The sequence below is a fragment of the Haematobia irritans genome, chromosome 1 (genome assembly GCF_050003625.1).
Source record: "Haematobia irritans isolate KBUSLIRL chromosome 1, ASM5000362v1, whole genome shotgun sequence".
In the NCBI taxonomy this organism is placed as follows: Eukaryota; Metazoa; Arthropoda; class Insecta; order Diptera; family Muscidae; genus Haematobia; species Haematobia irritans.
The window spans coordinates 213329227-213342899 of NC_134397.1; the positions used below are offsets into that span (position 1 = coordinate 213329227).

Genomic DNA, 13673 nt, shown 5'->3' on the forward strand with positions numbered 1-13673 from the left:
AGTGATATTGCACTCTCTCTCTCTCTCTCTTTATTAAGAATAATACGGATTGTTGAAGTTTTATATCATTTATCAATTCCCCATGATAAAACAATTAAAACATAACTAAATATATGAGAATTAATTTTTTTTTTTTTTACTTGAGAAATAACATTTTTTTAACAAATATCTCTGGCTATACCCACTTATGTATTTGCCTATTCAAGATTATAACAGTAGCATACAGATCTTCTAACATATAGCCATTCAATATTGTTTATAGGCAATTAGAAATGCTGCTCGGTGTGGGAAAGATAAGGCCAGTTTCAATTGCCAAATATAAACATACCTTTTAAATTGTTATTTCAAGATTATCATACTATCTTTATATACACTCTATATGTGTAGAGGAGGCTTCCCTCTCCTACCCATTTATCATAAACATGGTTGAACTTTCCCAAAAGATTTGATTATAGTTTATGGGACTAATTGATAACAGAAGTTATTGCTAATCGAATAGAAGGTAATGGCGATTATGGTACAATCAATGAAACACTTTCGATTGTTGTTGTATTCTTTTTTTATCATTAAACCGAGTCTATAAATTACAGTAGCTCGATGGACATAAGGTTCAGTAGATTTTTAAGGTTTTCAGCCAAATAATCGTCTGCTGAAAACATGAGGATTATATTGGTTTTCGCAACACTGTTGGCCTCGACATTGGCCGTGAATTTGCCAGGAGTACCAAGAGAATTCACAGCTAATGATGCAGTTCTATCAGCGGTATCGGGTAAGTAAGGATGTCGAACTGAAAGGGCTTAAAGAGGAAAGAAAAAGAGGAATTAATGTTTAGTCCTAACCAGTGATATTAAATTAACTGGACTACGTTGCGCCAAATTTTAAGAGGATGGTCATATTTATGCCAATGGAGTGAGCCCCATACACGCAGAGAAGGAATATGATCACCTCATGGGGCAGAACGTTATTTTTGGAGTAAAACACCAAACATAAAATGTATAATGGCCGAGAAAATATCATAGTTGCGACAAACATTTTACATATTCACCGTCCAAAATTAACGGTTTTTCTCTATAAAGTGATCATACTCCTTCTCTGGGTGTATGTATATTTGATCCTGTTATTTTCATAAAAATAAACATAAAATTTATAAATGCCGAGAAAATATCATAGTTGCTACAAACATTTTACATATTCACCGTCCAAAAATAACGTTTTTTCTCTATAAAGTTATCATACTCCTTCTCTGGGTGTATGTATATTTGATCCTGTTATTATCATAAAAGAAAAGCAATATCAAAATAAACAGAAAAACTATTGTTTCAATTCTAATTGAATTTGAAAAATGTCCAGTTTAAAGAATAACTTAATCAATTAATTTTTTAAAAACAAAACAAATCTAAATCTCAAAAAATTATTGATACAATTACATTTTTAATTGGACCAATTAATTGTTTAATTGGTTAGTGATTGATATTATCGGTTCGCTGATTGAAGGATTGAAACCAAAAAATATTTTTTTCTACATGGTGATTGAATAACGTGGAGTAGATTCCTATTTCTGTGACTGCACTGTTGGGAATAGCATTCAGCTCCTCCTATAAAGAGACCCGGTCAACGATATATTCATGTTGCATTGGACCTTTCAGAAGTTTGAATGTGAATAATCTTTCCGTCTTATACTCCTAACTATATTTATGGGAACTATATTGCTGTAGAAAAGTAGATCGATCGTTGGGATGCATGTGGAAATCATAATCGGACATCTCGAAGTGAAAGTACAACTTTTTGAATAAGGTTGTAGATATCTCCTTATCTTATGCGACTTGCACTACTTAACAGGTTGGCTGATAAGTCCCCGGTCTAACAAAGAAAAACACATTTTTTTGTCAAAATTCGTTTTTATTATTCAACATAGTTCCCTTCGAGAGCGATACAACGATTATAACAACCTTCCAATTTTTTGATACCATTTTGGTAGTACTCCTTCGGTTTTGCCTCAAAATAGGCCTCAGTTTCGGCGATCACCTCTTCATTGCTGCCAAATTTTTTCCCTGCGAGCATCCTCTTGAAGTCTGAGAACAAGAAAAAGTCGATGGGGGCCAGATCTGGAGAATACGGTGGGTGGGGAAGCAATTCGAAGCCCAATTCATGAATTTTTGCCATCGTGCAAACAATGACTTGTGGCACGGTGCGTTGTCTTGGTGGAACAACACTTTTTTCTTCTTCATATGGGGCCGTTTTGCCGCGATTTCGACCTTTAAACGCTCCAATAATGGTTTTTCCCTTCTCAAGACAATCGATAAAAATTATTCCATGCGCATCCCAAAAAAACAGAGGTCATTACTTTGCCAGCGCACTTTTGAGTCTTTCCACGCTTCGGAGACGGTTCACCGGTCGCTGTCCACTCAGCCGACTGTCGATTGGACTCAGGAGTGTAATGATGGAGCCATGTTTCATCCATTGTCACATATCGACGGAAAAACTCGGGTGTATTACGAGTTAACATCTGCAAACACCGCTCAGAATCATCAACACTTTGTTGTTTTTGGTCAAATGTGAGATCGCGCTGCACCCATTTTGCACAGAGCTTCCGCATATCCAAATATTGATGAATGATATGACCAACACGTTCCTTTGATATCATTCAGGCCTCTGCTATCTCGATCAACTTCATTTAATGTCATTCAAAATCATTTTGTGGATTTTTTTGATGTTTTCGTCGGTAACCACCTCTTTCGGGCGTCCACTGCGTTCACCGTCTTCCGTGCCCATTTCACCACACTTGAATTTTGCATACCAATCAATTATTGTTGATTTCCCTGGGGCAGAGTCCGAAAACTCATTATCAAGCCAAGTTTTCGCTTCCACCGTATTTTTTCCCTTCAGAAAACAGTATTTTATCAAAACACGAAATTCCTTTTTTCCATTTTTTCACAATAACAAAAGTTGCTTCACAAAAGACGCTCGATCTCACAAACTAATTGACTTACAGACGTCAAATTTTGACACGAATCATTTGAAGGATGGTACTATATAAAAATAATATGCATTTAATAGTAGCGACGCCATCTATGTGTCAGACCGGGGACTTATCAGCCAACCTGTTATGTGTCACGAAGTAGATGGGGATTTCTTATATATACGGAATCCTGAAATAATAAGACGCGTACGGAAGGAATGAGACGTCTTCGTTCGAACCTACCATCATGGAAGTCAGGCCTATGTTCTATGTTTGATTTCTCGATGGGTACGGGATCATGCCAACTTCTGATGCACAGGGGAAGCATAATCTGAAAATATCTCCCTTTTCGTATGTGATTTTTAGGAATTAGATGGGGATTGGATGATGCAAAACCTAGTCCATCTCGCATACAGCAACTGGGGAAGAAATCTGGAATTCCTTATATACACAGAGTTGTACTTCTACAAACTTAAATGGGTCTTTATTGACAGGAAACTTTCCAGTCAAGAGCTACGTTATTCATCTTACTGGGGTTCGGATAATTCAAACTTGGAAACAGGTACTGAAAACAAATTAGGTATTTCAAGATGGGTTGTAAAGGGTGATACGGTCATAATTTGGTCAAGGGAAAACGCGTGTAAATCGGTGAAAAAATCAAATTAAATTTCTTTTTCAAGTTCAATTAGTATAAAATTCAGGAAAAATATTCAGTTAGGCTTTCGCTTTTCCAAATCCGAATTGCCGGGCCTCATGCTTGACGCCTGCCATCAAATTTTGTACAGCCACCTTGTCCACCTTCTTCGCCACAGAAAGCCAGTTTGCCTTGAACTGCTGCTCGTCCTTGGCAGTTTTTTGGTCTTCTTTAGGTTCCGCTTGAAAATAGCCCAGTATTTCTCAATTGGGCGGAGCTCTGGCGTGTTGGGAGGGTTCTTGTCCTTGGGACCCACCTGCACGTTGGTGGCGGCGTACCACTCCATGGCCTTTTTACCGTAATGGCAAGGTGCCAAATCCGGCCAAAACAGTACGGAACAACCGTGTTTCTTCAGGAAAGGAAGCAGACGTTTATTCAAACACTCTTTCACGTAAATTTCTTGGTTGACAGTCCCGGAAGCTATGAAAATGCTGCTTTTCAAGCCACAGGTACAGATGGCTTGTCAAACCAGATATTTCTTTGCGAACTTTGACAGTTTTATGTGCTTGAAAATATCTTCTACCTTTCCCCTTCCTTTTGCTGTATAAAACTCCTGTCCCGGAAGCTGATTGTAGTCGGCTTTGACGTAGGTTTCGTCGTCCATTACCACGCAGTCAAACTTCCCCAGCATCGTCGTGTACACCCTCGCGCTTTGGCCGTCGTATTTTGTTTACCATCGCGATTTGGAGTCACTACCTTCTTGTAAGTCGATAGTCCGGCTCGTTTTTTGGCTCGATGCACGGTTGTAGACGATACACCCAGCTTATTTACGGCATCTCGGAGAGAGAGGTTAGGGTTTCGCTTCAAACTACCGGCAACTCTCTTTGTCGTCTCAGCTGCTTCCGGTTTTCGATTTCCCCCGATCCAGACTTCCTGGCTGTCAACAAACGTTCCCCAAACACTTTAATTACATTTGTAACGGTTGATTTGGCAACTTTTAGCGATTTTGCCAGCTTTGCGTGCGTGTAGCTCGGATTTTCGCGATGCGCGAGAAAACGCTACGAATACCTACCCGAGACATACATAACTCCTAGTTGATCATGGGTTCTATTATAATATCCCTAGCGATATCTACCTTTTGCACCTGTCGACAGTTCAGTCATCCAAATTCCAGCTAGCTTCAGGTGAAATAATAGCTCAGAACTCCTTACAAGATATCTTACCGATATGTAGTTAAAGATGGATAATACTATAGAAGTTGGGTAACCAAGAAATGCTCCTGTTATGAAGTACAAAGTTAGACTCTTCACGCTTCACTATATTCTTTCTCCGACTTTAAGCTGTAGAGATTGTCTGTTAACGCTTCAATATCTTTTTCGTCATAACATTACTTTCTCTTCCTGTTTAAGCGCTCGTTGCTTGCTTGAAAAAACAGGCGTGGTAAGGCTTAAGTCCATATTGAGTTTCCGTTTCAGTTACTGAAATCCATACTGGTAGATTGTAATGAATAGTGGTTACTGCGAACTACTATTCTCTACTAGGGGCACTTCGTTTACTGTGCTTTGATGTATAGGCATGAACAACGGTTACTTTTTGCTACTATTCCCCACTAGAGGCGTTGTCGTATATTTTAATATTTTTGAATAGTTGACGAGACTAATGTGCTTATTTATCTTTTACTTTTTTCATTCTTCGCAACCAATAGATGAAATTGCTCGGAAGTTAGCAGATGAATTTGTGAAATATATGGACACTGGTGTAGAATCCGCCTCTCTGCGTCAAATCACCACTCAATTGGCCAACTCTCATAGTAAAAGAGATCTTTTCATTAAAGAGATCCATGAGTTGGGAGCAGTTGATCAATTCTTCGTTTGTACCACTTGCAGAGCTGCCATCAATGTCATTGCTCGTACTTTCCGTGACGAAGATGGTGAATTGAATGGTCCCCATAATAAGGGCTACGTAAAAAGTTTCGTATTGGGTTTCTGTGAAAAGTTAAATATTCAAACCGAAGAAGTATGTGGAGAGTTGTTCGAGAGCCATTGGCCATATGTCGAATATATTATCATGAATACCGTCATCGATTCTCGTGAATTTTGCGGTATGTTCATGCAATTTAGCTTCTGTAATGTTGGCACTCATCCCGACTATGAATGGACATTGGATGTTGATAACAGTATACCTGCTGCTACGGCCCCCAAAACAGATATTCCTGCCAAGGGATCGAATGACTTGAAGATTTTGCATTTGACCGATATCCATCATGATCCTTTGTATGAACCCGGTGCATTGGCTGAGTGTGATGAGCCCATGTGTTGCCAGCGTCACAAGGATGTAGCTCAAGGTACTTCCAAGGCAGCTGGTTTTTGGGGAGATTATCGTGATTGTGATCTTCCTTGGCAAACAGTTGACAATGCCTTTACCCATATTAAGGAAACACATAAAATCGATTACATCTATCAAACTGGTGATGTTATTGATCACATGGTATGGGCTACCTCGGATGAAAAGAATAAGGAAGTCTATGAGAAGGTTACCAACAAACTCTATGAAGTTTTCCCCGGTATTCCAGTCTATCCTACCATTGGTAATCATGAACCTCATCCCTTGAATATGTAAGTGTTGCGTCCAATGAATCTATAACTCAAGATTGCATAACTGAATTTCTATTTGCCATAGGTTTGCTCCAGATTATGTTCCTGAGCATGTCAGCTCCAAAGAGTTCTATGAACATTTGTATGAGATATGGTCCAAATATTTACCTGCTGATACCAAGAGCACCATTTTGAAGGGTGGCTACTATACAACCCTGGTCAAACCTGGCTTCCGTATTGTTGCCTTAAATGACAACGATTGCTATACCGATAACTGGTGGCTCTTCTTCAATGGTACTGATATGAAGACCCAATTAATGTGGTTGCATGATGTTCTCTTGACCGCGGAAAAAGCCAATGAAAATGTCCATATTTTGGCTCATATTCCTTCGGGTGATGGCACCTGCTGGAATGTCTGGTCTCGTGAATATAATCGTCTTATTGCCCGTTTCCGTAATACGATCAGTGGTATTTTCAATGGTCATACCCATAAAGATGAGATGCTTGTTCATTACTCAAATGGTCATGCTATTGGTATTTCCTGGAATGGTGGAGCCTTAACTACATTCTCTTATAAAAATCCCAATTATCGTATTTACCAAGTGGAACAGAGCAGTTATGTAAGTTGAAAAATCAAATATTGAGAACGATCAATTCGATAATTCAAAAATCTTTTTTTTTGTTTTTTACTTCTTACAGCAAGTTGTGGATCATGAAACTTGGATCTTCAATTTAACTGAAGCTAACTTGGCTGGCGAGTCGGTGAAACCAAATTGGGTTAAGGAATACACATTCTCCGAAGAGTTTACCAATGATCTAAGCCCTGGCTCAATTGATGCATATCTTGATGTTATGGCCAGTAATCCAGATTTAGTTAGAAAGGTAATCTATTGGGAAAAAGTAGGCACAAAACAAAATTCGTTATTGACAGTGTAATAATGTGGCAGATAGACGATGAAGCCATATGACTTAAATTTTCACATTGACAATGAGTTTGCTACCAATTTCTTATGCAAAGATGATCTTAGAAAGTTGCAGCATTGTAGATGACTTACATGAAGTCATCACGATTTACTACACATCGATCTTCCTGCAATCGGTCCCATACCTAGTCCAGCGACTGTGACATTCCTTCGTAGTATGTTTATTTTCCGAACAATCTGATGATGATCCCCAAGGGTCTACTGACTTCGCAATGATTATCGCAGTAATCTTCACGATCGAGCCATCATGGATGGCGACCACAAATGACTCCGTTTGACTCCAGTATAGACTGATAACTGACCACTACCTATGACTGAAGGATATTTAAGTTAGTGTGCTACATTGCTTCCTTCTTACTACGTCAACTTTATTCAACGTTCTAATCTTCCATTAGACATCTAGGTTAGTCTCATCTCTTCGGGATGATTGGTTTTCTTGTATGATCTCCAAGGGGCTACAGATCTAGCAATGATTGTCGCAAGCTAGGTTAGAGTGGGGAGCCACCGTGGTGCAATGGTTAGCATGCCCGCCTTGCATACACAATGTCGTGGGATCGATTCCTGCTTCGACCGAACACCAAAAAAAGTTTTTCAGCGGTGGATTATCCCACCTCAGTAATGCTGGTGACATTTCTGAGGGTTTCAAAGCTTCTCTAAGTGGTTTCACTGCAATGTGGAACGCCGTTCGGACTCGGCTATAAAAAAGAGGTCCCTTGTCATTGAGCTTAACATGGAATCGGGCAGCACTCAGTGATAAGAAAGAAGTTCACCAATGTGGTATCACAATGGACTGAATAGTCTAAGTGAGCCTGATACATCGGGCTGCCATCTAGCCTAACCTAACCTAACCTAGGTTAGAGTGCATTCCTTGTTACTCTGTCCACTTTATTCGACTTTCTAATCTTTCGTTAGACGTCTAGGTTAGTCCCATATCTTCAGGATTATTGTTTTTCTTGTAGCTTCTAACATTTGTATTTATAATGGTAACATTTTTGGAGAAGAAATTTTAAGAGGAAGTGAACATCTAGATTGAAGTTAGTGTTGGTATGCAGGACTCGCGAAAATCTGTTTCGTGATATACTCACGCTTCGAGCATTCCGATTTCGGAAGAGGGAGAGACCTGTTTTGACACCTAGATATACCAGATCATCTTCGCTAATGGGTAGCGGTTTTTATCCCAAATATCTGAACCTCATCAGAGAACGCCGTCCTCAATGCAGCCTGCTTTCCCACATTGTGGGTATCTGCGATCTGGTGATTGATTGATTGATTGATTGTCGGACTATTGTGAATGGGCTTAGTTTCGCCAAATGGATACCTCCAGAAATGAAATGGCTTTGATTGTTTACCTTACTCCTCATGATCATGCGGTGAAGCTTTGAAATACTCAGACGCCAGCATTACTGAGAAGGGATAATTCACCCCTGAAAAAGTTTTGGTGTTTGATTGAAACTGGAACTGAACCCATGACCCTAGCACTATGTTAAGGTAGTTCCCGTGTGAAGAATGTTCAGTACTCCTTCAGCGATCAGGTTATTGATTGATTATCCGATTCTTGTGATATCGTACCATACGAACTTGGTTCTTGCAAAGGATGCACTCCTAGAGGAGATATGGTGGTTTGCAGTTTCGACTCATGCTGAGGATGCTTCTCTGGTGTCTTCGATGACATTTTTTCACAGTTTAGATGTTCTTCTATGGAGTATTGGTAATACATAGGCCTTTTCCTTACCATTCCCTTTAGTGTCATCAAAAATTGATCTTATAAGCGCTTCCAACAGTTTTGGCAGCCACAACCGAATGTTTACTAATTTCATTCCAATAACTTTTTGGTCCTTGGATTTTAGAATTTTCTGACCACGAATGCGATTATCGAGATTCGGGTTTCATTTTTAATCCAAGACTTCAAAGCTGTTACCATCGACTCGAAGGCTGGAAATTTCAAGTTCCTCTCGACAAAGAATTTCCCACGTACTCGTAATATTCCCCTCAAACTACTGATTCTTTATCAGTATAGGTTATCATGTGGACATCTGATGATGGTAAAGGAAACCTCGCCAAGTAGAGGTGAAACAGCAGGATGTCAAAATTCCGCTTAAGACATGTTCAGAACCTCAATAGCCAAAGCAAATCCTTCCCAAATTATTCCGAATTGGGTATAAAGGTAGAATTACATACCATGCGTTCAGTGCGTACTATGCGTCCGATGATTGAAGAGTTGCAATTTCTCTTTGAAATCAAAAGCTCGAATAGTCTGTCACAAACAGAAAAAATCAACCCTGCCATCAACGCACGGGTTGACGCATGGTGTGTAATTCAACCTTAAGTCGCCTTTGAAACACAGCATTGAGCTAAATGGTTCAAGGCCTCAGAGTACTGATGATGATTCGGCCGAAACCATCATCTGGACGTTGTGAAGTCTTGGGTGGTGAACTTTATATGCATGCGGGGATTAGACACCTAATCTCTAATCCATATATGTAGCTTCAGAACATGGCTTCATCGGGAATGCTAGTCATAGTTCCTCGATGACAAGAAGGCCGTTGATTACAATAGCAATTCCCATATTTATTATGCGGAAGGTGTTATGGTCTGACCTAACATCCCAGTGTAGCCTCAGTGTCACCTTGGTCACTTATGAAAAACTCAGAATCTTTTAACCAAACTTTATATATGCCATTAAATAAAGATACAGTCGAGGCACAATGTAATCCACCTTCCTTTGCAGCATTTTTGGGAAACTTTTTTCGAGTTCCGGAATTGAAATTCTACAGCAGTTCATCCTGTAGAATCGGAAGAATACCTAAGTTTTTTGGGGCTCTTATAAATTCCTTCGAATCTCTTACTCAAACTTTGAGTATGTCTGAATGAATTCTTTTGTAGTGTTTTTGGTAGACTTTTTTCGAGTTCAAAAATCAAAACTCTACAACATTTCGTCCTTGTAGAATCAGAAGAATGCCTTTCGTACACAAAGTTCTCTGAGTCTCTTATCAAAACATTTGATTCCGTCTTCATTTGTAGCATCTTTGGGATTTTACAAGTGAGTTTACAAGTGTAAACAAAATTTTTGAGAATGAGATGTTCGAGTTATAATAATCTATCAGTGCAATTCAGAGTAAATAAGTATACATTAATTATTATCCTGCTCTTCATTGACTCCATTATTTTATCCATATCTTCCACCAATACCCCGTGCTGGTGTACGGTCTTATATAGGAATGCATTATCAATGCGTTTTTCTTTTGGCATAATCTAAGGTACTACTTGAGTCTCTTATGGGAGGCAATCCAAAAAAATGTCCACCCATATTAAATTAGGGGAATATCTCATGTCATCCAGTTTTGACAACCTTTAATTTCCATTTTCCAAATTGGCAACTCTAATTAAAGGATTATAACTACCGCCACAGTTATCGTGAAATCATTTTTTATCAACCTTCCCTTGACAAAGATAATTTCATTTCTCCAGCTAAATCTTATTTGTGTTCAGAATTTTGTATTGTCCATTTGAAGAACCCAATAATTTAAAAACAAATGTAGTAAACAATTCATTATATAATCTAAAACTCCATTTTTAGTGGTGGCGCTTCAAAATGACTTCTGCTGATCCTACACTTGCCAAGGGATGTGATAAGGGCTGTCTTCTCCATCATATGTGTCGCATTCCAACCAGTGTTAATAATCAAAGAGAACGTTGTGAAGAATTAACGAAAAAATTGAGTGATGCCGTAAGTATCTTTAATAATAATATGTGAAAATTGAAGCAATTACTATAAACTTCAATTTTATTTTTAAATTAAAACAAAAAATAGATTGACAATGAAAGTGGCAGTAGTTCGTCACCAACTGATCCCACACAGCCTGGACCATCTGATCCCACTGGACCCACCACTGAATCCACTACTCCAGATGATGATGGTGATGGTGCTGTTTCAATCACAGCTCTCAGTTTTACCACAATGATTGCTGTATATGTAGCAGCAAATAATGTTCTGTAGAAAAATGTATATATTTCTAATCCAATAATTTGTATTATAGACAAGTAAAATTATTTCAATAAAAAAATTCTATATTTTAAGGTAAATTTGAATCCATATGTTTGTCTATTTTTTCAAAGCAGCTAAACACCACCACCACGACCATACTTACAGGACAATATTCGATTGATGAAATTTTACATATCGTTATCACAAAGCGACTGTCATAAAATCCTCGATTCAAGGTCATCAAGATAGCTTTCTTGAAGTCTTTAATCTACGATTCGATGTTAAATTCAAGAGAAACAGACCCCACAATCGTGACCGAAAATCGAACGACGAATCGTACTAGGAGTGAAACCACCTTCCGACAACGTCCAGAAAAAAACCCAGTAATCTACGAAAATGGTGGAAAAGATCATTCTCTTCTCAGTATAGGTTGGTACTATATGCGGTTTCCACCCCGAACCCATCTTTTTTCCACGGTTACTTTTCTGAATGAATTAGTTTTATAATTTTTAAGTTTTCTATCCATGATTTGACAAAACGAAAAAAAAAAATGTGCACACAGTTTCGGTGGAAAAGACTTTTTTCAAAAACCCCCAAAAATTTTAAGAATGTAAATAGTACAAAAGGGGTCCCAAATTTCGTGGAAAAATCCTGTAGAGATTCACTTTAAAAATTCAATTTAACAGAAATGTATACAAAAAGAAGAGTTTTCTTTTCTGAGGAATGAAATTTTAGACAAACTTAATTTTTTTTTGAAGCTAAAAATTTTCTTTTGAAGTAATGAAAAAATAAAATTTGCTCTTTAAGAAAATACCTTATAACGTTTCGTCCCAAAGGAAAGTATATTTTCTTAGGGCGTAATTATACAATATGTATATCAATTTAAAAAGCAAGGAAAACAAAATAATGCATGTATACATCTTTTAAATTAAATTAATTTAAACAAATATATACGGCAGTAAGTTCGGCCAGGCCGAATCTTATGTACCCTCCACCATAGATTGCGTAGAAACTTCTACGAAAGACTGTAATCCACAATCGAATTACTTGGGTTGTGGTATCTTAAAACTTCTTAACCTCGTTTTCCAAATTGTGAGTTAGTCCATACGTGGTATATATTAGACAAAAAAGTTATGTATAGGTAAGTCTACACATAATTACGAATCGACATGGACTTTTGCACGGTACGTACACGCTCACAAAAAATCGCTTCTGTAACATATATTCCCAAACATATTTTGCTTCAAGCATATACATTTTTAGATGTTGCCCAAACATTTATATGTTTGATCTCTTCCAATATATAATATGTTTGAAAGCATATTGGTCTAAACAATATATGTTTGGGTAGTCTAAGTTCCAAACATTTTGTATTTTTGCATCCAAATTCAATAATGTTGTCTTCCAAAAAACAATATGTTATTATGTGAACATATAATATGTTTGGAAGCATTTTGCACCCAAAAATATTATATGCTTAAAAAAATTCTCCCAAACAATATTGTGCTCAAAATTTTATTTATTTATTTATATATTTGCAATCATAATGAATTACGAAAATAAACAGGTAATATAGGTGCTAACAACATAGGTTTTCGACCTGAATGCTCAAAATTTTGTTTCTGCCTAATTGTATATTCCCCCACATCTTTCTCACTTCCACGAGATTTTTTAGTTCTTAGCACCTTTTTCTGTAATACAAACATTGTAGAAGAAATTATTCAATTTTATGATTTTTTTTATTTTAATTTTACCTTTTGCCGGACGGGTATTCGAACAGCGGACCACACAGTTTGTAAAGATCAAAGAAGTAGCTGATCAATTGCCCAAGGAGAAATAAAATGTTAATTTTGTAATAACAAGCAACAACCACCAACTTAATTCAATATCGCTCCCTGTTAAATAGCGTTCCAAGCTACTAAACACATATATGTTTATAGGCTATTTCTAAATTAATATATGTTTGCATCCAAGCATATTATATTTACAAACATTTTATGTCCCAAACATAATATGTTCTAACATATTAACATATATGTCCCAAACATGTTATGCTAGTTTATGAACATTATATGCTTGCACTCAAAAATATTGTGTTTAAAAATTTGTGTTCCAAACATATAATGTTTATAGCCAAACATATGAAAAACAGTCTTTTTCATCCGTGTAGAGAGTCAGAATTGAAATATGGGGGTCGCTTATATCGGGGCTATATAGAATTATGAACTTGATATGGACCAATTTTTGTGTGATTGGGGAACGATTTATCTGAGGGCTATATATAACTATAGACCGATATGGACCTAGTTAGGCATGGTTGTTAACGGCCATATACTACCACAATGTACCAAATCTCAACTGACTCGGATGAAATTTGCTCCTCCAAGAGGCTCCAAAATCAAATCTCGGGATCGGTTTATATGGGGGCTATATATCATTATGGACTGATATGGGCCAGTTTTGGCATGGTTTTTAAATATCATACACTACCAGCACGTACCAAATTTCAACCAGATCG

At 37.6% G+C, this 13673-nt stretch overlaps 2 protein-coding genes across 2 annotated transcripts in view; both read left to right on the plus strand.

Moving 5' to 3' along the window:
- Nucleotides 1-13673, plus strand: part of aralar1 (calcium-binding mitochondrial carrier protein aralar1) — a 510884-nt gene that overhangs the window by 352281 nt on the left and 144930 nt on the right. The window lies entirely within an intron of this gene.
- On the plus strand, nt 610-11259 carry LOC142222557 (sphingomyelin phosphodiesterase 1-like). Its single transcript, XM_075292758.1, has 6 exons — nt 610-769; nt 5299-6208; nt 6273-6807; nt 6887-7069; nt 10748-10897; nt 10982-11259. The coding sequence occupies exons 1-6, from the start codon at nt 658-660 to the stop codon at nt 11165-11167; spliced, it is 2076 nt and encodes a 691-aa protein (XP_075148873.1). The 5' UTR covers nt 610-657; the 3' UTR covers nt 11168-11259.